At 45.8% G+C, this 21,611-nt stretch overlaps 1 protein-coding gene and 1 long non-coding RNA gene across 5 annotated transcripts; one reads left to right on the top strand and one right to left on the bottom strand.

The window, feature by feature from the left end:
* The first annotated feature begins 475 nt into the window (after positions 1–475).
* On the top strand, positions 476–10,926 carry LOC148055626 (uncharacterized). Its single transcript, XR_015704433.1, has 3 exons — positions 476–609; positions 8,455–8,653; positions 10,779–10,926. It is a non-coding gene; the product is annotated as an uncharacterized LOC148055626 (long non-coding RNA).
* Positions 6,567–21,579, bottom strand: LOC148055625 (cell surface glycoprotein CD200 receptor 1-B-like). 4 transcript variants are annotated; one of them, XR_015704430.1, is made up of 7 exons: positions 20,669–21,579; positions 16,016–16,272; positions 14,755–15,063; positions 13,093–13,344; positions 12,156–12,258; positions 11,041–11,340; positions 8,579–8,629 (listed from the first exon to the last, which is right to left on the bottom strand). XR_015704430.1 is itself a non-coding variant. In XM_087755886.1 (6 exons), the coding sequence occupies exons 2-6, from the start codon at positions 16,152–16,154 to the stop codon at positions 8,437–8,439; spliced, it is 996 nt and encodes a 331-aa protein (XP_087612012.1). In that variant the 5' UTR covers positions 16,155–16,272; positions 20,669–21,579; the 3' UTR covers positions 6,567–8,436. The 4 variants fall into 4 exon arrangements, 3 of the variants coding, with proteins under 3 accessions (XP_087612012.1, XP_087612013.1, XP_087612014.1); XM_087755886.1 differs by lacking the exon at positions 11,041–11,340 and having other exon boundaries at positions 6,567–8,629; XM_087755887.1 differs by lacking the exon at positions 11,041–11,340 and having other exon boundaries at positions 6,567–8,629; positions 21,480–21,530.
* Positions 21,580–21,611: the final 32 nt, after the last annotated feature.

Raw genomic sequence — 21,611 nt, 5'->3', positions numbered from 1 at the left:
GACCACAGGGAAAGACTATTCAGAAAGAATTAATGAGGGGCTTCATTATTTTGCCCAGCTGTGGCCGGGCATTTACCAGAATGGCCTGCAGCTGAGGCAAACTGGGTCTGTAAGAGAAAAGAAACTGCAGGGGAAACAGCTTTGTTAGAAGTACTGCTGATAGCTTAATAGGGTTGTCTTTTGCTTGCTTGACACAGACATGGTGCTGGAACTCAGAGCGGTGTCTTCTGCTGCTCTGGGTTCTGCTCTCGTTCCTCCTCCAAGGGAGTTCAAGAATGGATTATCTGCAAATAGTGGAGAAGCTCCAGTTTGCCTGTGATCCTGTGGTGTCCAGAGTGCGATGCTGAGCTTTGTTGTCCCTGAGCAAAGTGAAACCCATGGCTGGATATGTAGAAAGGAGTTCTTAAAGATGCTCGCTCTTTCTTTTTCTCTTGTGCTCTGGCTGGATACCCCCAACTCTGCAATACGGTTACTGCTTCAATCTACGCCTGACAGGCACTAGCAAGGAGCGACCAGCGCAACTTTTCTGTGGCACTTCTGAAATTTTGACCCAGCCTAGTGGTGGCACCTGGCTGTAGCATCTTGCTTGGACTCAAAGTTGAATGAAATGTAAGTATCCTTGTTGGTGAGGTGTGTCCTGGTAAGTGCGTGCGAAGCTCAACTGATTCAAATCAGTTGAGTGCCCTCCATTGTGATAGGTTTATTTTACTGTGGAAACTCACTCACCAGTGTAAGTATGAATGTGAGCTGGGTCAGTGTGGTTTGCTGTGCTTAGACTTCCTGTGGCTTTCAATAATACAGATTGCTTATCATAAAGCAATAACAGCAACCATAAAAGAGCTATTTGAAATGAAGTCCTTTCTCATGCCTATGATTTATTTGCATATCATCCCTGCTCTGTAGGACTGAAATGATATGGTAACTCAACTAACTGTGCACAAATATCCTTGCACAGAAATCCATGCTTGTAGTCAGTCTTAAGCTGTATGAGTTCAACAAGATATTTTCTGGTGGTATATACAGCAAGCTTTTGTGGAGACCAATAGATTTATGGGATCTGGAACTTTTCTTCCCCTAGTGACTACTTTCAGCTCAACCCATCTTGGAAACTGAGCCACTTGTAGACAAACTTTCTGCTGATGTGAATGAGAGAATGTGTTCACCCCAATGGAAGGGTGACTTGTTAGAAAGACTTTGGTCCAGAAATCTTGAAGGTCCGTTTATGAATAGAAAGGTGCCTGTCTTCAGTCTTCTAGGGAACAAAAGTTTGCCTCCCACTAACTTTCATCATGGCTAGGCACTAGTTTATTTCCTTAGATCTGTTGAAAAACTCTTGTTTGAAAACTAGTTCTTTTGACAAATAAATAACCTACTGAAGCCACCCAAGAAGAAACACTAGATGTTAAAGGATCCTGTCTTCTGTGTGAAAGGTATACTGCCCATTAATGGCTGGAAGGCGTAGCCAAACAAATTCAAACAGGAAAGCAGGCACACATTTATCTTTCTCTTTAATTCTATAGTAAGGCTAAAGCTAATTCTAGTATTAGTGTTTTTCAGCAGTCCTGCTCTGATGGTGAGGACTGTTCCCGCAGAATCTCTAAAGAAGACAGGTTTGGTCTCTTATGTCATGAAGGAAAATATCTACTATCCCTACTCCAGGAGGATCTGTGGCAAAATCCATACTTTTCTTTCAGGAAAATGTTTCTAAAAGACATGCTAACAAAGAATTGTGGTTAAAATACCCTGAACTAGGGGGAATTTACTTGCTCTCTAGAATATGAGCCATTGTTTATTTTATTTCTGCAAATAAGTGAGGTAAAACCTGGGTTCATGTTTGAAGAAGAAACAAAAACAAAGATCTGATTAAAGTAAACTCCTAGATTCTAGAGTTACATGGCAATTTCAGTTGCCTTGAGTTTCAGGCTGTACTGCTCTTCAGAGCAGTATTGGGAATGACTGTAAACATAGAGCAGTAATTCACCCAGGACTACATTCACCAGCATAATGTCAAATGCTACTTCAATACAATATTTTGCTGCTATGTCATGAGCAGATGTGCAGAATAAGTAAGCATCTAGGTGAATGTGGGGGGAGAACCGCTCTTCTCTTCACCTCCAGCCTTTGCTCTGATTCAAATGTGGACTGAAAATGCTATTTCTCATACATTCCCGTGGGAATACATTTATTGATAAGCCTCCAGATTTTTTTTTTTACATGGTTATTCATATCTTGGTGCACGAGACTACATAGACTTGCTAATGTTCTTTCTGACGTGTTTGTTCTGTGTAAAACCAAGGTAACCGTTCTAAAATACACTATCTCCTCTTTAATCTCCATCTTATGTGGCAAGCAAGTAATAACACTTTCCTTTTAGGGTGGAATGAGAGTTTTAACTGAGGCAAAACATCACTTGATTCATTGTGGGGATTTTCTGTGCATTTTTTATTGTTGTTAGACTTTAGGAAAGACTTAAAGGTTTCTAGATGTTGAATCTGAATGTTTGATTCTAAGGCTTTTTTGGCTGAAGAAAATTGAGGTATTTGGAAATTCAACATCCATCATAAATATGTTCCCAGCTCTGCCTTTGGTATGGGATTCTTGTCTGGTCTCCTCTGCACTGTGTTTTCAGTTGTAACCCTGAATGGGTTTGAAGTGGGTGAATATCTGCTTTATCCGATGCCCTGAGTGTTTTGTGCAAGGATGGAGCATTGCAACAGACCCAGAAGCATCGCTGTGGAAACCACAGTGCACGCAGCTGCTTTTTAGCCAGTCTCCTCAAAACACAGGGACAATCCAGCTCCTAAGTATGTGGGGTTTGGTGGTGGATTCTTTTGTTGTTGTTTGGAAATCACAGTGACAAGTAGTGTTGTAAATGCTTCAAGGAAGATAATGAGTTACTTTTCTGGATCTTTGTGGTTAGCTGCTCCAAAGGGTGAAGGGGACTTATGGCAGAAGGCATACATTTAGTTGCTGTGAGAGGCAGTGGTGATTGGTATTTTCAGCTGATCAAAGCTAAAAGGCAGCTTGGTTGCAGTGAACCAGAGAAGTGCTACGGAGATGAGCCATAAAGGCCTTTCTTACATGTGTTCCTTTTCCTAAACACTCTGTTCAGTGCTTCCAGGGAGCTGATCTTATTCTGAAAACATGGAATGCTACTGTGCATCCGATTAGTAGTGATATCCAAAAATACCAGGTGGAGTTTCTTCTACTCCCTTGCCAGTTATGCATAATGCTTAGATTCACGCTTATCTGTGGCACAATGCCAAAAATCCTGAAGTTGAAGTACACAACATCCACTGCCCTCCCTGCTGCACAGAGCAGCTCTAGTCACTACCTTGGTTACATGGTCACTGCTGAAGCCGATGTTATCACTAGTGGGCGTGCTGCAGCGACAGCATGAAACACCAAAAAAAGCTCATGGAAATAAACTCGGTTGAACTTTTGGAATGCAAAATTGTCCTCGCTTAAAATGTGCCCCCTGTCTTCCCCAGAAAATGCTTTTGTTCTTCTGGATTATGTCCAGCTCTGGTATGCCTTGATGGCTGTGCCTTGGCCTGTGTCTCAATGGGCAGAGGCCCCAAGCGGCCACTTGGATCTGCAGTCTGCTCCAAAGCAACCTCCTGTCCTCAGTCTTATACATCAGTAAGAATCACAGTTTGATGCTTGTTCCTCTGAGTAGGTTCAGTTGTGAGCTTTTCATAAAAAGATATTTCCCTAAAATATCTTGATTTAAAATCTTTTTTTTTTGACGAAAATCTTTTGACGAGTGCCTGAACACATGGAAAGTATCAGTTTACATCATACACCAAAAAGCCCCACAAAAGCAACTGGTACATGTTGATGTGCAGTTGGAAACTTCTAGTTTGGGGCTTGTCATTTACCTAACAAAAGCTGAACGTTTTCCTAAGCTGTTCCTTGCCACCTCCCTCCCACACACCTCCTCCCAAAAAACAACCCCCCACAACATTCACTTCTTTTCCCCTTTCTTTCTGTCCAGCAGTGGGCCAGGAAGGTCATTCTGATGCTTTCTCTGCAGTGAGTTTGCTGTGTGACCTCATGATAAGGAAATCTGGGGAGCAACCACCTGCCTGGTCCTGTTTTTCTGGAAGACTTCCAATTCTTGGGGGACACAGGCTAATTGTATTATAGCTCCTGCAGTGAATTTTCTTCCTTCATTTTTCTATCTAGCTGCTGATCAGCACCCTGTTCCTGATGGAAGCATGCTGCCTAGCCATGGGTACAACAAAGCTAAGAAGCAATTGGTGCGCATTGCCCTGACCTCCAGGTTTGACAGCTGCTGGCTCCTAAACGGTAGTCTGTCTTGGCTGTTGCTCCAGTAGCAAGCAGCATGAAGGCTCATGCAACCCTTCCAACAAAACTCTTGTCAACACCACTTGTTTTTACTGCTCAAGTGGCTGCCTTGCTCAGCTGAGTAGGAGGACCTTGTGGCTGTGCTCTCGGTAGCCAGCATTGCTATTTGCTGTGCTGGTTCACCCTGACCTGCCTGCTCCTGAATGATTAGCTGCTTGGAGCTGCAGATCCCTTTCCACAGCACCAAGCTTCCTGTGCTGTCAGTCTGGGAAAGTATGTGAAAAGAAATACAGTGACTATGCCTTCTGTTTTTTCACTTCTCACACAGCTAGGTGAAAATAAATTTTACACTGGATGTTAGGGAACTGGAGGAACATATTCTACCTCCAGTACTGACAGGGTGTTAGCACTGTCTGGGTGTGACCCCAGCTTTCCCCCAAAAAATAATAACCTGAGATCTTTTCTTTAAAGGCCAATGCCTGAACATGTCCCAGGGTGGAAAAGTAACAACAAAGGCTCTAAATTTGCTTTTGCAGAAAGTTTCTGTGCCAGCAATGGGGGAAACTGTGAATAGCAGGGTTAAGTAGAAATGTCTGTTGTTTGTTTGTCTATAGATACAAGAAGAGCCCTTAAAATTCAGTTATCTGTGTCTTCCCTTGCAGTCTGCCCCACGGTTTCTCCCCCACCATAAGGAGATATTGCCTTTAACTGGAACACAACTCCACTCTTGCACTGGACCACCATCAGCACTTGAGAGGACTAAGCAGGCACTGCTGTTTAAGCAGATGTTCCCACCTGCCCTGTCCCTGGCCATTCCTTTCCACCCCTGTGGTCCCCCCTGCCTTACCCCTGTCTTGTGGTAAATCAGACCAGAAAGTCGACTTGTTCTTGCTTGCTGAGTTCCCTAACTCCATTCAGTGAGCAGCTGCATAAACTTGTGGCAATGTCAGTGATAGGGACATTGTGGAGGTGGGAATAAGCTGCTAGCAGTGGGGTGGGTAGGGAGGACTTTGAGGCTGGTTTCTGATGGCACAAAATGCCCAAGGAGCAACAGCATTTTCTTACGTACGAGTCCTGCTGATACAACAAACTCTAGATCAAGGAGGAGGCTGGGGTTTCTCTTGCTTTCCTCTCTAGCTCTGGCTGCTGTAGTGCCTTTTTCCTTTTGAATCATCCCCGTGCCTTAAAGTGAGGATTTTTGCCAGCCACCTCAAACACCTGGCAGAACAGGTCTATATTTGCCAGCACTTTGCCAATTTGGGCACTTCGGCACACATGTTGCTTCTTCATGGGCATCAGGGGACGTGGAAGCAAAGAGATGCAAACTCTTCATAAGGGTTTCTGAAGTAATCCAGTCTTGTTCTACCTAGAGCAGGTAGATTTAGGGAAACAAATATATGCCACTTTTTGCATCTTTGTCCATGTGTTTATATATGTGAAATGAGAAGTCATTGTGAGAAACACATTTTCCTGTTCATTTTCTCTTGCTGCTTCCGCTTGTATGAATCATAGCATGTGGAAGGAAAGCAGGATGCTCTACAGGTTGGTGTGATAGCTTGTCAGTGGGATGACATGGGTTAGTATCCTTGTACCAAGCTTCAGAAATACTCTGTGAAGTCAGAGCATCTTTTGGTTTCCCAGTGTTCCTGTTCGCCATACTCAAACAGAAGTAGTAGGGATATGAAGAGACTTGTACTAGGGACTTGTAACACTGAAATAGTGGTAATGTGGAAGAGACACAGCTGGTGATGCTGGAACAGCCTGAGATCATGCTGCAAGTGAACAGGATGTGAAAGGGGTTTTATGTAATATTTTGGGGCAGGCTTACCAAGTGACGAAAAAAACGAGTCTGTGGTCAGTCTGCGGTCTCTCAGTTGTGCGTGCCTGCTGGAGAACTTAAAGTCAGTTCTTATTTACGGGCGGGGGGAGAAAGTTAATGCAGTCTCTGAATTTATTAGAACTTTTTCCCCCTACTTGAGGTTGGTGATTTTTTTTTTTTTTAGAACAGTAGTTTGAAACTGGTATATGTGTTAAAAAAAAAAAAAAAACAGTCCCATAAAAAGGCAAGCAATGTTTTTTCTGCTGTTGTGGTTTAACCCAGGCCAGCAACTAAGCCCCCCCAGCTGCTTGCTTCCCCCTGCTGGGATGGGGAGAGAATCAGAAAAGTAAAAGTGAGAAAACCTATGGGTTGAGATAAAGACAGTTTAATAGGCAAAGTAAAAGCTGCATGCATAGGCAAAGCAAAATAAGGAATTCATTCACTACTTCCCATGGCAGGCAGATGTTCAGCCTCCTCCAGGAAAGCAGGGCTCCATCATGCATAATGGTTGCTTGGGAAGACAAATGCCATAACTCCAAGTGTCCCCCTTTCCTTTTTTCTCCCCCAGCTTTTATTGCTGAGCATGATGTCATATGGTGTGGGATATCCCTGCGGTCAGCTGGGGTCAGCTGTCCCGGCTGTGTCCCCTCCCAACTCCTTGTGCACCCCCAGCCTCCTCGCTGGTGGGGTGGGGTGAGAGGCAGAAAAGGCCTTGACTCTGTGTAAGCCCTGCTCAGCAGTAAGAAACCGTCCCTGTGTTATCAACACTGCTTCCAGCACAAATCCAAAACATAGCCCCATACCAGCTGCTATGAAGAATATAAATTCTACCCCAGCCCAAACGAGCATATTCACCACCCCTTACTTCCTACCATTTACATAATGCTCGGGCCACACACTATCCAATACATCATCATTAACCACCACCCTTCTTCCCATTCTTTGATATATACACACAGATATCATTCCCTTAGTTTGTTGACCACCCTGCTGTAAAATGTCCATAAAACGTTCACTGAGTTCATTTAGTCCATGATTTTGGGCTCTATCTGTGATGGTGGTCACTCAGGACTGGAGAGGTTGTGTTGCATGGAGTTGTAAGGCACCAAAGCCAGCTCAGGTTGGGTCACTGCTGCACTTGCTCTGCTTCTTGTAAGGCTTGTGCTCCATTGGTTCTGGTGGTTCCTGCTATAGTACTTCCTATAACATGAAACTCAAATCATGGGTTAGAAGAATTTAAAGGTATATCCATTACAATTTCCACCCCTGGTCTCTTTGGACCAGACCATAGGGTTTAATACTGCAATGAACCCCTTCCCTTTCCCCTGCTCTGTCTTGGACTTATCCATGGACTGCAGTCCCTTAGGGGGTACCTGCTCCAAGTGGAGCCTTATCTATGAGCCACAGTCTCTCCATGGGAAAACCTGCTGCAGCATAGACTTATCCACAACCACAGTTGCTCCAGTGTGGCCTTATCCATGGGCCATAATCCCTTCACAGGTGTACCTGCTCTAGCGTGGCCTTACCCACAGCCACAGTCCCTTCAGGAGTGTATCTGCTCCAACATGGCCCTGCCAATGGCCACAGTGCCTTCAGGGGTGTACCTGCTCTGTCGTGGACTTATCCATGGCCACAGACACTTTGAGGTGTTCCAGCATGGCCTCGTGCACAGCCACTGATGCTTCGAGGTGTACCTGCTGTGGCAAGGACTTATCCGCAGCCACGGATGCCTTGAAGTGTACCTTCTCTGGTGTGGACTTATCCTTGGGCCACAATCCCTTCAGAGGTGTACCTTCTGTGGCCCAGACATACCCACAGCCACAGACACTTCGATATGTACTTCCTTCCATGTGGACACATCCACAGGTCACAGTCCCTTCAACTTGAATTTAATACTGGAGTTCCAGCCTGTTCGGTGCAGTAGCACAGAAACAGCAGCGATGCCCTGGCCGTCTGCCAGCCCAGGCGCATTGCCATTGCTGTTATCAAAATGTTCCCAGCACAGCAGAGTAAGATGATAAGCAGTACAGCAAGTGGTTGCAAAAAGCAACCACTAACGAGCACTAGACTCTAATATACAGTAAAGCAAGCAAGCCCCATGGCAAGCATGGAAGCCTGCCACTTAATACCCGAACAGCTATAAATTCAATCTAGTGCGTTGCAATCAAATCTGTCATCATCAAGTGGTGAGCACACCAGTAAGAAGATGGGTGTCCAGTGAGGGAAAGGAAGAAATGTTCCTCGTTGCTCCGGTAGATGCCCAGGAGACTGGGCTGAAACTGTGACTGTAGAAAGCTTACGTTCCCTTATCCTCTCTCCTGCAGGAGGATTTGCGATGGCTTTGAGAGTAAATAGACCTTACAGAACCCTGTGGACTCTGGTATGTGAGTTTGATCTCTTTTACCTCTGATGGAGGATAGAGAGACTCCGAGCCATTTGAATGGAAACTGCAACAAAGGATGTGAGATATTTTTCTTTCTGGCTGGAGACCTGCCCGATCTGGAGAAAAGGAAAAGAAATGTAGTAAGTAGAGCTCAACAAGAACATGTCCTGAATAACGCCAACACCAGTGGGCTGTTGCTAACCTAGGGCACGTCTTTGGTGGTTTCTCTGAAATTCTGACTTGCCCTGCAGTTTGTGAAGAAAGGAAAGGATGATGAGTCTCTCTGCGTACTCCCTTTGTCTAGAATATGCTTAGTAAGAGCCAAGCAGAGTTGCAGCTTTGCAGATGGTCTTAACATAAAATGAGACTGCTGGTGGAGAAGCTGTGTGTTTGCATGTAGGTTTGTATGTGCAGGTGCTCGGCGCTTGCTTAGCTGCTGCAGAGATGAGGTTAGCTGAGTACAACTCGTGTGCAGTCAGTGGATGTGCACTGTGGAAACTCAGTTACCAAGACAGCTACAAATATCAGCTAAAGTCAGTGTGGTTTTCTGCTTGCTGGCCTTTTGATAAAGCAGTTAGGTTACCACAAAGAATTAGCAGTAATTTTCTTAGCCTCTGAATTGTTTTTTTCTTCTAGTTCTTGTTGCCGAGTTCATTCGCATTCCGTGTCAGCTCTGCAGAGTTCAGACTCTGTTGTGGCCAAACAACCATATATGACAACAGATGGACAGAACGGGGCTGTGTCTGTAGACATGAAAGGAGCAGTTTCACAGCACTGTGCCAGCAGAATCATTCTCTGCATCCTGCAGGCATCATTCTGCAGAAGCCACCCCAGGCAGTGATTTACACCAGTTTATTGGCTGCACCAGGAAAGGGTGAGGGGCAGCAAGGTAGTGGTAGAAAAGCTGCACAAGGGAGGGAGTGTGGTGATATGGCATTTCCTTTTCTGCATAAAGCTAGATAACTCCTCTATGTATTAGTGTGCTGAGACTGAAAAGCTTGGTTTTTTTTTTTATTACTGAAGTTTAGGTGAGGTTTTGGCCCTGGCTCCTTCAGTAGCTGGTTCAGATATGAAATGAGGCTCACAAAGCTTGAGATGTGGTCAGTCATGGGTAGAAGCAGTGAATGAACAACAAAGATCGGGATCACGTTCAGGCTTTGTGGAAGCCGTGGAGTTCCCTCTACCCTCTTCTCCTCCCTGCACTTGCAATGCTATCTAACTCAGCCTTACGCAGGTATTCTTCTGGCTTGGGGGTCTGGGCAATTGTCTTGTCAACCTTAAACGTGGTCTGTATGCACGAGGCGTTACAACAAAGCTCATAAATGTGGCTGAGGCTCATTGAAGCACTCAGAACAGCTGAGGTTTGTGGACACTTGTGCAGGCTTGCCCTCCCCAAGGAGCCTCCAACGCCCAGAGGAGTTTGGTACCTTGGCTTCCGTGTTTTACCTGCTCTGTAGCATATTAATGCCCCAATTCTAAGCCCAGCTTGCTCGCTGAGAGCTAGAGATCTGTGTAACTGATACCCCCAAAAATTAAATAAATGCTTGAATAGCTAATGGAAAAAAAAAAAAGAAGAAAAAAAAAAAGGAAGAAAAAAAAAAAAGCCTTAGTCTGGGATTGGAAGGGTTGTGAAGAGTGTAGAAAGGCCTAACAGCTCCGTAATGCACAAACACAGGGTAGCATGCCTAGCAAAGGTGCTCCTGCACTACCTTCCCACTTCTGCCCTTATGTAAGCTGACATCTGACAGGAATATCATTAACATCTCATTGCAGAGATTTAGCAAATTGAATGACTGTAGCAAGTGGAAAATGTCTCCATATGTATTACAATTTGAAATAGTCTTCCGTACAGTAACAACGATGAAATGTGGGTTTCTGCTGAGCATGGAGGAGTGAGGTGGGTCTGAAATACATGTGGTTCCTTTGAAATTTCGGGTGCGTAGTAATATTCAGCTCTAGTCATATCTATTCAGAATAGAAGTGAAGAAATGGTGAAGAGGCACAGCTACGTTTAGAGGCTTAGTAGTGGCAGCATGTCACCGAATGAAAGGTTGAACTGAAGGGCTCCCTTGTGATAGGACCAGTAAGATGTGTTTAAAGAAATTAATATTAGAGAGCTGTGTTCTGTGGGCTGCAGCTCTCCGGATTATGCAGAGGTAAATGAGTGTGAGGCTTACATCTCAGGATTGTAATAATTTCTGTGCTTCGTGTAGCAAGAACTGCTCAAGCTCCAATATTCTCTCTCTCTCTCTCCCTTTTTTGTAGCTGTTGATGAAACACTTCAGAATTCTTACAGTGAAAATGAGAGTTGCTCAAATTTAGCTTCAGTCCTGCGTGATCATCCTGGGACGGTTGCTGCTCATTAGTAAGCAAGAAAATTTCTTCTGATTTATTTTATCCTACAAGACACGATACTTAAATACTAGGATACAATGTATTTGAAATAGAGTGACTTCATTTTATACAACATGAATTCATTTCCTATTGCACATATGTTAGATTTGGTTTTATAGAAAAAGATTGATACTTCGTGAGTGATAACAGCATCTGTAGTTGCACTGGAGAGACAATGGAAGACAGAGCCGACAGGGATCAGGCAGGATCTGCCCTGCGTGCCATGTTTCTGCACAGTTACACTGGCTGCATTGCAGGTGTTTGCTTCTTTCTCCTGAACGCTTTGGTACTGGCGAGTCCCTGCTGCGTGTCACATTGCTGACTGAGGCATACCGGGAGTTTCTTTCATCTCTGCTTGGGTGCTGAGTTAGAAATAGGCCCAGACAGCTCTGCAGATGGAAAATGCCATCACTTGTACTGGTTTCTAATTGTCCTAGGAAACAAGACACCAGTACTGTAAGTGTGAGGACGAGGCTGTTTTGGGAATGTGATTTGGGCTCTAGGAATGCAAGAACAGAATTCCTCCCTTTTATTTGGAAGAGAAACAAAAGAACGTAAGGCTTTCTGTCTGTAATCTCACATGAGCATAACCAGAGCTGGCCATGCTCCAGTCAGCACCAAACAGAGAGCTGCCAAGAGCCCCAGCAAAGCTTGGAGCTCAAGTGGCTTGAACACAGTAGTTAGTTCTGCCTCTGTGGTGTTTGTACTGTAATTCTAGGCAGCAACTGCACCTTGTGACAGAGAGGCTAGCTCAGATAGAGTAATCGGCCAAGCTGCCAGAACTCCTGAGCAGTTACAACAGCAGACCTGTTCTGCTCCCATGCAATACTTCCTGCAATTTCTACATTGGCCCTGCCTTCCCTGGCTTTCTTTGAGTAGGACAAAATGGACCAGAAGTCTGGCTTCGAGCTCCGAAAGATATTTTGCTGCCTCTTTAATCTTCATAGCCTGGCAATCTTTGTTCAGATCCCTCAATTGGGTGGAAAAAACTAACCATTCCATTTGTATTTTTGCTTCTGAAAGAAGTATGGCAGCAGGAAGAAGGTCCCTAACACTCATGTATGGGCTCCCTCCCCCTCTCCCCCAGCTGTGGTGTTGCAGACCTCAGGCAAACCTCCACGAACACGTGCTGAACTGGCATGTTTGTGACAGACTGAGGTGATTGTGCATGACATGAGTTAGTACCAGAAGCCCTTCTAAACTTCCCCAGGGCTGGCCAAAGGGGTTTGTATCGTGTTCCATACATACCTGCTATCACAGGAGGTGTAGAGATGACCAACAGCAACCAGGAAGAGGAGGCCCAGGAGACTAGCAAGGCTGATGACACAGTGAAGAAACTGCGTACTATTCTCTAAGGAGAAACAGCCGCTATTTTAAGTACATCTCACAGACCGTTTGTTTACCCTGTGCCTCTGTCAGGATGGCATCTTCTAGACAATGCTCTCTTTGTGCTGTACTTCGGAGGATGACCTAAGGTGGCTGGTATACAGTGCCGGGCACAGAACTGGGAATAAACAACATCCCCCTATGCCCTTGATGGAGGAGCCTTGTTTTTTGCTGTATGGGCACTAATTAGATCCCCCTCCTCACCACTTCCCATAATCCAGCTGCAGGCCTTGCATGTGCATCCCAGCAAATTTCAGCTCTGATTCTCTTCCAACTGAGTACTTCAGTGAAGTGCGTATGGTTGCACCCAACTTCCCAGCAATGTCTTCAACTCCACCGCCTAAAGCCTTCACCTACCAGCCAGTCTTTGGAAGCTGTAAATTGGCTTTCAGTCTTCCTGTCACAACCTATGTGTAACCCAACAGTCAGCAAGATATAATGGTAAAACGGGATTATGATACATAGATCTGGGTGATCATACCATTGACGTGTTTGTGCGTCATGAACTTCTGAATAGTCCTGCCTTTCCATTCAGCCCTATTGGTGGAAGGGAAGACTACTCCATCTCCTTTCCTAGAATTTCACAAAGGGCTTTACAGTTCTGACAGCGCTTTCGTCTATTCTTCCCCCTCCTGACAAATTTCTCACTGGAAACCTCAGCTCAGCTGCACGGTTCCTGCTGCAATCCTGCCAGTGCCACTTTCCAACCTAAACGATTCTATGATTCTATGTTTGTCTCAGTGCACGAACAGAGGGCTAAACGGGGTTTTGAGTGCCGAACGCACGAAGGGAAGCTTACTTGAGGGGTGACAGGCTATGGACTTGCTCTGGTTCCCAGCTGGGTGGGACACAATGCAGGTGGTATTAGTCACGTTGCTGCTGTGTGCTGTGAACTTGCTGAGAACAGTCACTGTCCCGTTGTCATGGACTTCTTCCTTGGGGGTGGAGTTGCCCTCTAGGACCCACAAGACCTGAGCAGCCGGCTTCCCTGCCACTGCCTCGCACACGGTGTTGCCGTGGTCATCACAGTACAGGGTCAGCCTGGGGGGGACTGCAAAGCATCAGGAGGGGGAGATACACGGAGTTAGTTTGCCACAGCTGGGATAGGATGTTCTTGTTCTCTACCCAAAATGAATCATAGAATCATAGAATGCTTTGGGATGGAAGGGACCTTTAAAGGTCATCTGGTCCGACCCCCCTGCAATGGGCAGGGACATCTTTAACCAGATCAGGTTGCTCAGAGCCCCATCCACCCTGGTCTTAAATGTTTCCAAGGATGGGACATCTACTGCCTCTCTGGGCAACCCCTTCCAGTGTTTCACCACCCTCATTGTGAAAATTTTTTTCCTTTTATTTAGTCTAAATCTACCCTCCTTTAGTTTAAAACTATTACCCCTTGTCCTGTTGGAGCAGGCCTTTCTAAAAAGACTGTCCCCATCTTTCTTGTAGGCCCCCTTTAAGTACTGAAAGGCTGCAATAAGGTCTCCCCGCAGCCTTCTCTTCTCCAGGCTGAACAACCCCAGCCCTTTCAGCCTTTCCTCATAGCAGAGGTGCTCCAGCCCTCTGATCATTTTTGTGGCCCTCCTCTGGACCTGCTCCAACAGGTCTATGTCCTTCTTGTGCTGAGGACCTCAGAGCTGGACACAGTGCTCCAGGTGGGGTCTCACCAGAGCAGAGTAGAGGGGCAGAATCACCTCCCTCGCCCTGCTGGCCACGCTGCTTTTGATGCAGCCCAGGATACGGCTGGCTTTCTGGGCTGCGAGAGCACATTGCTGGCTCATGTCCAGCTTTTCATCTATCAGTACCCCCAAGTCCTTCTCGACAGGGCTGCTCTCAATGAACACAGTGAAAAGAAGAGAATAAGGTTGGAGGTGCCATCCCATTACAGCGACATGGGCCAAACTCACAAGAGGCAAAGATCGTGCCTCTTTTTTCCGTTTGGAGAACTCTTCCCCCATGCAAATAAAGCCTGAATCAGACTTGTGTCCTAAGCAGCCATCGTACACGTGGTTTAAAGTGTATCTGAATGCCAGCACAGGAGGAAGTGGGTCCATTCCTACTGTCTGGATAAGAACATCCCGTGTGTGATGGAGTATCTCAGCACTTGGAACTGTTACTGTCACGTGATTTAGTTGTCTTAAATTAGCGTATTAATGAGTGATTCTACAGCACAACTGGATGCATATGCAGAATCCTCTTTTAGTGTCTTGGAAATTGCTTCACACCGGTCGTTTCTAACTAGACAGTGGAAAAGGGGGCAGCAGAAGGGAGAAGAGTTTTGGGAAATAAGGAGAAGGGAGACACAGAGCTACTATCAATGAAATGCATGACAATTTATCCCGGCAAGAAAGCTCCTCTTCTTACTGCACGCTTCCCCTGGTGCATGGGGAGAGGAGCTTTGTATGTCCAGGCCCAGACACGGTCCTTTGGAGAACGGTAAAATGAGGAAGGAGTCCCTTACCTAGCACGATCAGGTTGTACGTCTTGTGGAAGTTCCCTTCTGTTGCTACTACTTCACAGGTGTAATTTCCTTCATGGGCTATTCCCACTTGCCGTATCTCAAGGGCAGGATCGCGCTCTGGTGTGAGTTTCCAGTTCATGCTGTCACTGCAGTTTGTTCTGTTGGTCTCGTTCGTATCAGCCCTGTACCCCAAGGTGCAGCGGCCTCCAACCTTGGGGCTTATTTTCCACGTTACCATCATTACACTTGGTTTGGAAGGGCAGGCGAGCACAGAGCTGTTGCCTACTGTCACTGACACGCTGTTGTTCCCTGAAGGAGAGAAAGAAGGAGAGGGACGTGTGAGAAGGTGCCCAGGGATGTCACTCATAGCCTTGGAGTTCTGCTCCGTGCTTCACAGAGAAATGTCTGCGCTGTTACGTGCCTGCGTGAGGCCCTGTCTGTGCCAGCCCAAGAGCTGTCTCTGTCTTCTTAGGCGGGAATAGATCTCCAGATTCATGGCTGTGTTCGCATACATTTGGTTATAGTGGTGACAGATGAAATAATAGAGGAGTACGACATTTAACTGGAAAGAAAGCACATTCCTGTTTGCTGGTAGATGCAGAGATCCCTGATAGAGTCAAGATGGCAGCCTTGTGACCTGCCTCACCTGTCCTAACAAAAACAAATAAGAAAAACAGGAATTTGCATAATTAACATAGAGTAGGGAGGAGAAGGGATTATAGCTGCATTTTCAGATTCCACATTTTTGGAATTAGCTTTTCTAAGTATTTGACTGAGTTTGGAAAGGGCAAAGAACCTTCCCATTAAGTCTTATTAAAGCTTTCATCTGAATCTAGTGTTGTAAAATCCCAGTATACTTCATTTGTCAGGACAAGTCACTGATACCTAAGAGTAAAGCTTGATAGGGTGCTCATACTGACCAGAAAACCTCCCATCAAACGTGTTTTTAATAAGTCTGTTAATTATCACGAAAGGTATCGTACTCCAAGAAAATCGTTACCAGTTTTCATCAACTCATTGAAAAGCCCAAGTTCAACATCTTATTGGTTGGCAACTGAAAAGATCTAGTTGCAGCTAGAAATGTTTTGATTTGCAGGTTATTGGGTTTCCATCAAAATGTCCCTTCAGCAATTCATAAAGATCCCTTCCCCTAGATTTTTTTCTTTCCCAAAGTAGAATTGAGGAAACATCACTCTGATGCATTGCCTTTTCCTCCTCTGCCCTTAACAGAGAGTTGGTACCAAAGTACCATTGGAAGTACCTGTAGCTCCTGTGACCGCAGTGATGGCGAGCAGAACAAGGGTGTACGTGATCTTCCTGACAACTTCCAAAGTAGCTCTTGTGTTTGTGGGCGATGTGGGTTTCTTCCACCATCCAGCTTGCTGTGAGCTCCCCATCATCCCCTGCCAGTGACCCTCAGCAGCCAGAGTCACTGCTTTTCCTGTGCTCCCGAGAGCCCTGCAGTGCAGTTAAGAAGAGGTGATTCTTCTTCTTCTTCCTAGCACGAAGCTTCCTGTGCTGAGAATTGGTGAACAGAGAGGAAGTGGTATTGGTGTTTGCTTTCTGACCACTGCCCTTCTGTATAGTGTTACTGTGGGAGGACACACTCCATAGCAGAGCTTGCACAAAGTCTTAGCAGTGTGATTTTTCATGTCTGGCTCTGATCTCACAGTGAGAATTTTATCATTGGAATTTGGGGGAAGGATATTCTTAGCTTATCGCTTAGAGGATGCTCAACATATTCGAAAAAATCTCATAAAACAAATTCCGCTTCCTCCCCACTCTATCCTTCCCCATGTAGCTAGCAGCCTAAGACCTTTTCTCTAAAAGGCACTGGCAATCACTTCTCCCCTGCAGGGAGGGCAGGCAGGTAGGTACATTGTACATTTATATTACAGCTCTGTTTCTCTGATAATAGTACATCTACAGACGGTTAGGCCAAGGTTGCTTTTTTTTGCACTACTCTTTTGTTTGTTTTTCAAACTGTTCTGGTACTATATTCCCCCCATACCTACATAAGTGAACACTGAAGGTCATTCCAGTGGTGAGCTGCGGGATTTTGCTTAGAGCCAGAAAGGTCAATTTTTACAAGGTCTGTAAAGACCTTTTCCCAAGCTACTGCTGTCCGTCTTCCCATGTGATTAAGACTGCTGTCTCATACCAGCAAAGACAGCTTCCCTAGATATAAGATGAACCTCCCTGGAAATCAATGCATTGCATTTAATTTTATCAGAAAAATGTTAGCCTCCCCAAACTTTGAAGGCACCAAGCTGAAATGAGTTGGTGACTATCTGCCTGTTCTAAGAACAGAACTCTCCCCCTGCAACTACTGTCACAGCAGATTTATGTATTTCCATGGCTGTGCTGAAATGTGCCTGAAAGGGCTTCAGTTCTGTGGTCAAATAGATGCAAAACATCCAGAATCACTGGCAGACAGGCAATGGTGTCTCCCCCTCCTCCCCCCAAACAGTGGGTGCCATTTAACTGAGAAGAGGCATAGCACCCATTAGTGACTCAAAGGAAAAGCTGGGTAAGTTCAAAAAGAAAGTTAGGCGACCTGTGGTCACAGTTCTTATATTCAGAAAAGCCAACAGCAGCAATATAATGAAATCTTCATCTCTGCTGGCTGTTGTTGCTGCAGTTAGACTTTCCAAAAGTCACTTTGTCAAACAATTTCAGACAGCTACCTGCACCTTGGTCAATGCAGCTTCTCCTTCAGTGCTGTGTGGTTTGGCGGTGAAGTGCAACAACCATTTCTCATGTTTAGTGGCAGGCCCAAGATGCAAAGATCACATCTGGATCCCTGCGGCGTGAGACACACCATAGTTTCAGCCATAAAATCCGTGGGTGCCGTAGCTCAGCACTAAATGGCAGAGGCAGCAAGAAATAATGGTCCAAGGCATGAAAATCAGAAGCTTTCAGGGTCCTAATCACTTGGGGTTTAATTGGGAGCAATGCACCCAGGCACCTGGAAGAATTCCCTACAGCATGTGATACAACCTAGTCCAGTTATCTTTGGGGTGAGGCCTAATGTTCTTGGGTTTGGGGTTTTTTTTTGCCAAAGATCCTGTTTGCTCTCTGATAGTGAAGGTGATAGCTGGAAAATCATGTTCCTATTTCTTTAATTAGCTTTTTAGTTTTTGAGTCTTTGGATTACAGTCTGGCTACAGTGCAGCAGCTTACTGCATGACTGTGAAGAGGAGGAAAGGTTGTATGTGGGTGACTTGGCAGGGGGAGGATTGATGGGTGGTTTTTATTTTCGGAAGCCCAAACTCTCAGTCTGATGCTAGAGCTGGAGCCAGGCAGCAGGGTAATATTGTGGCAAGAGCACCGCTGTTGTGCCCCAGGCAGCTGATCCAAGCAACTGAGCTGCTGGACCTGGTTGTTCTCTATCCACCTCCAGCACAGCCCTGGAGCTGGTTTTAAGTGTCCTTCAGCGTTAGACTCTTTCCTCCTCTGCTCAGAAGACTTGTGTGTTCGGACACCCTGTTTTACTTGAAGTTGTAGAGTACCATGAACGACTGCATGATATCCTGTTTCCTTTGTGTCATTTCTCGCTTGCTACCTTGCTTGTTTTAGCCATTCTGCAAGAGCCTTGGTAAAGGGCTCTATATGTACATCGTACCTCTAGCAGAGGGACTTGGCTTCCCCCCCTTCACCCGCAGTTACTCATGTACCAAATGCTGGTTTTAGCTGCCCGTCTGGGTGTTTCAGAGCACGCTGCGACGCAGTTCCTCCATGGTTATTAGCAGCCCAGCCCCCAGGAGAGCAGAGTTTTGCAAACTTTGGCTTCGTGCTGCTGTGCAGTCCTGCTGTGAGGACTTCTGTCAGGGCCCAGGCTCTAGCTGCGCTTTCCTCTCCATCTCCTGGTCAAAGCAAGCAACAACGCTCACCTTGAAAAGTTCTTTTTTTTTTGAATGATCGACTGTACCACGTTCAAAAGAAAACGTTTTACTTTCAGGGGTGTTCATTGTTGCTTTCTAGTATTGATGTGGTAAGTTTGGGTTAACTTTTAAGTGGAGCGTTTGTCATTCCTGAACTAGGGCGTTTCCTTTTGGAAGCAAAGAGGAAGGCATTTGCTGAAGCTATTACTGGATTTATAAATTATCAAATAAACACTTTGCCTGCATCAGAAATGCTTTTGAGCCAGATCATTAGAGAATATTGTAATCTGAGCAAACGTGTTGTAGATCTGCAAGGGACAGAACAGTTATTTGATTCTCCATCCCGCCTGCACCGATCATGGGGAGCTTTTCCATTTGTCAGTGTCCTCATCAGTCAGTGTTACTGGCACTACTTGTATTTTTTCATCCCAGATTCAAAGGGTTTCTAACTGATTTAGCACCCTTAAGACAGAATTTCCTCCTCTTCTGCAGCGCTTCCTGCGCTAATGACCAAGGCCAACTCTGAGAAAATGGATGGAGTAATTCTGTCTTCTGCTCTTTGCCTCTTCTCAAAGGCTCAAGTGCAAAAAGAAACCTTGCAGCTGAGGTCAGACCAGGTACAAATGGAAGAGGTTCATTAAATTTGAGATGAGTATCAAAAAGAGAATTTCAGTTCTGTGAAGCCAATGGAAACTACTCTTCAGCTGGGACTAGCAGTGTTAGCTGCCACATGAACAATAATGCCTCTCTCTTCCATTACTTTACTTGAGAACTTTTAAAAAACTTTCCCAATAATGAGTATTTTTTTTTTACTTTTTAATGTTCTTTTTTTAGTCTTAGAATGTCCAGCCCGTGAGAAGGTTGTGGCTCTGAATTCCTTCTTAAGGAAAGAGACACTTCCCCCCCTGCCAACTGGAATGCTTTGCATAGAGGAAAATGCAGAGCCTCTTAGTATTTTATACAAGTAATTTAGCCTTTAAAACTTGTCTATCCTTGTTACTCTAGTTCCTAAATGACCTTCCAAGTGGAAAGAACTAGGCTGTATTTTAGGAGAAAGCAGAGATTGGGGCAGAGTCAGTAGTGCTCTGAACGTCGCAAAAAAGCAAAAAGGTTGGTGCATGTGCTCCGGCCTTTCTGGCGTGCTTCCTGGTGGCAGTGTTTGGTCTCAGGTCCTCTTCTTGGAAATGAAGCTCTAAAGCCCAGTTGGGTTTGGCTCGCAGGACCCGAACCGACTGCCCCAAACGCACAAGGAGCCCTCCCTGCTCTCCCAGAGCTCCATCTCCAGCTGGTCTCACAGCTGCTCTTCTCCGAGAGGCATCTGAAATGAATGGAGGTTTGACCTGTCGCAGGATGCTGGGATAGACAAGATCAGACCAGGCCAGACAACTGGCGTCACCACTTCCTTCCAGCTCCACGCTCCGGACTATTCTTTGGGATTTAGGTCAGTGTCAATGGTTATAGATCCCTCTTTCATACTCCAGAGGAATGATTGTCAGAGTTTTTAATGTGGACTAAATTATTTTGTAGTCATTCCCTAACATCTGAACTACATAACGCACAACTGAAAAGAGGCATCTGCTGCCACAGACGTGAGCCATAGGCAATTTTAGTCTGAATGCCTAATGTTTGGCAATAATATATGGAATAGAAAGTAAAGCCTTTCAGGGGAGATACAAAGCAGGCTTAAATGTTGGTATTTTACCAGCTCTGTCCATAGTAACCTGCCATTTCCAGTCTCCGTAGGGTGTGCCCGCAGAGAACCCGGACTGCAGTTTGGTCCAGGAAAAAAAAACACCTTCCACTGAAATGCACGGTTCTGGTCTTTGGGTTTTAGATGTGGGTCTACTGGATGCTCTTGTTTATCCAGCCCTTTGCTAAAATTAGAAGTATTCGGAAGGTCCTATGCCATTTTAGTTTGTTCCTGTCGCCTATGTAGGTACTGTCACATTACAAAGGGAGACAATTAGCGGTTAGGGCGCTAGCCTGTGAACTGGGCACCTCTGTTCGTGTCATCGCGGCTGCAGACGTACTGTTAAACGGGCCGGGCGGTTTCTCGGCTGCCTTCCCTCCTGTCTCCGTCCAGCTCTTCTGGGAGTAACGTGCTGGAGAGCGCCTGCCTGGTAAGGGTAACTGCTGCAGGGTCCTTTCAAGCAGGCAAGCCTGCTGCCGGCAGCGGTGGGCTGCGTGAGGCAAAAGTACCTAAAAGCACTTGCTCTGTTTCGCGTGTCACCGTTGGGCATAGAAAGGTGGAAATCTGCCTACCGGAGTGGTTACGAGCATCATCTCTGGCCAGCATGGGTTTTCTGTTACTAGATTCACCGCAGATTTCAATTCAATTAGGTTGCTGCATTACCACAAAAAAAATTAGCAGTGTTCCTGAAGTAATTCTTGAAAGGTTTATCGTGCTTTTTTCCTCTACGTTTACCTATGGTCATTGCAGCGCTGGGGGTGACAGGAGAGGCCCGCTCTGTGGGTTTCAAACTGGTCTGGAACCAAGTAAAGGTCATTTGCAGATGTATTTGGGAGCACTCCTCTGAGGGCGCACGTAGCAGCCAGCGACTGACTGCGGTCTGCCCTGAGCTATGCGCATCTGAGCTCTGGCTGGCTGTGAGGCAAAGCAGATTTTAAGAGGACTTAATTTACAGACTAAAGTAGAACGCAGGCGGTTTTTTCCCTAGGTTTACACCGTTAGCCTAACTCTCACCAGTAACTGCTTTCACTGATCGTAAATTTGAGAAGAAGCTTACGCGTTTCAGTAGAAGCTTATTACAAAAGAAGTCTTATTACAAAAGAGCTGAAGCGATCTCCAAGAAACACGGAAGCTGACGTAGGGCCTCGTACCCGGGCTCAGTCCAAGGCAAGGAGGGGGCAGCCCGTGCTCTCTTCCAGCGGCCCGTCCCGCCCTTGAATCCATTCAGCCTCGTGCTGTTTCGCGGCCCAGCGGGGCTTCAGCGGCCAGGCCCTGGGCGCCGT

Source organism: Nipponia nippon, unplaced genomic scaffold, assembly GCF_047370975.1.
Source record: "Nipponia nippon isolate SJK-2023a ecotype South Korea unplaced genomic scaffold, ASM4737097v1 scaffold_2, whole genome shotgun sequence".
NCBI classification, from domain to species: Eukaryota; Metazoa; Chordata; class Aves; order Pelecaniformes; family Threskiornithidae; genus Nipponia; species Nipponia nippon.
This window is presented reverse-complemented; position numbering and strand designations above follow the sequence as displayed.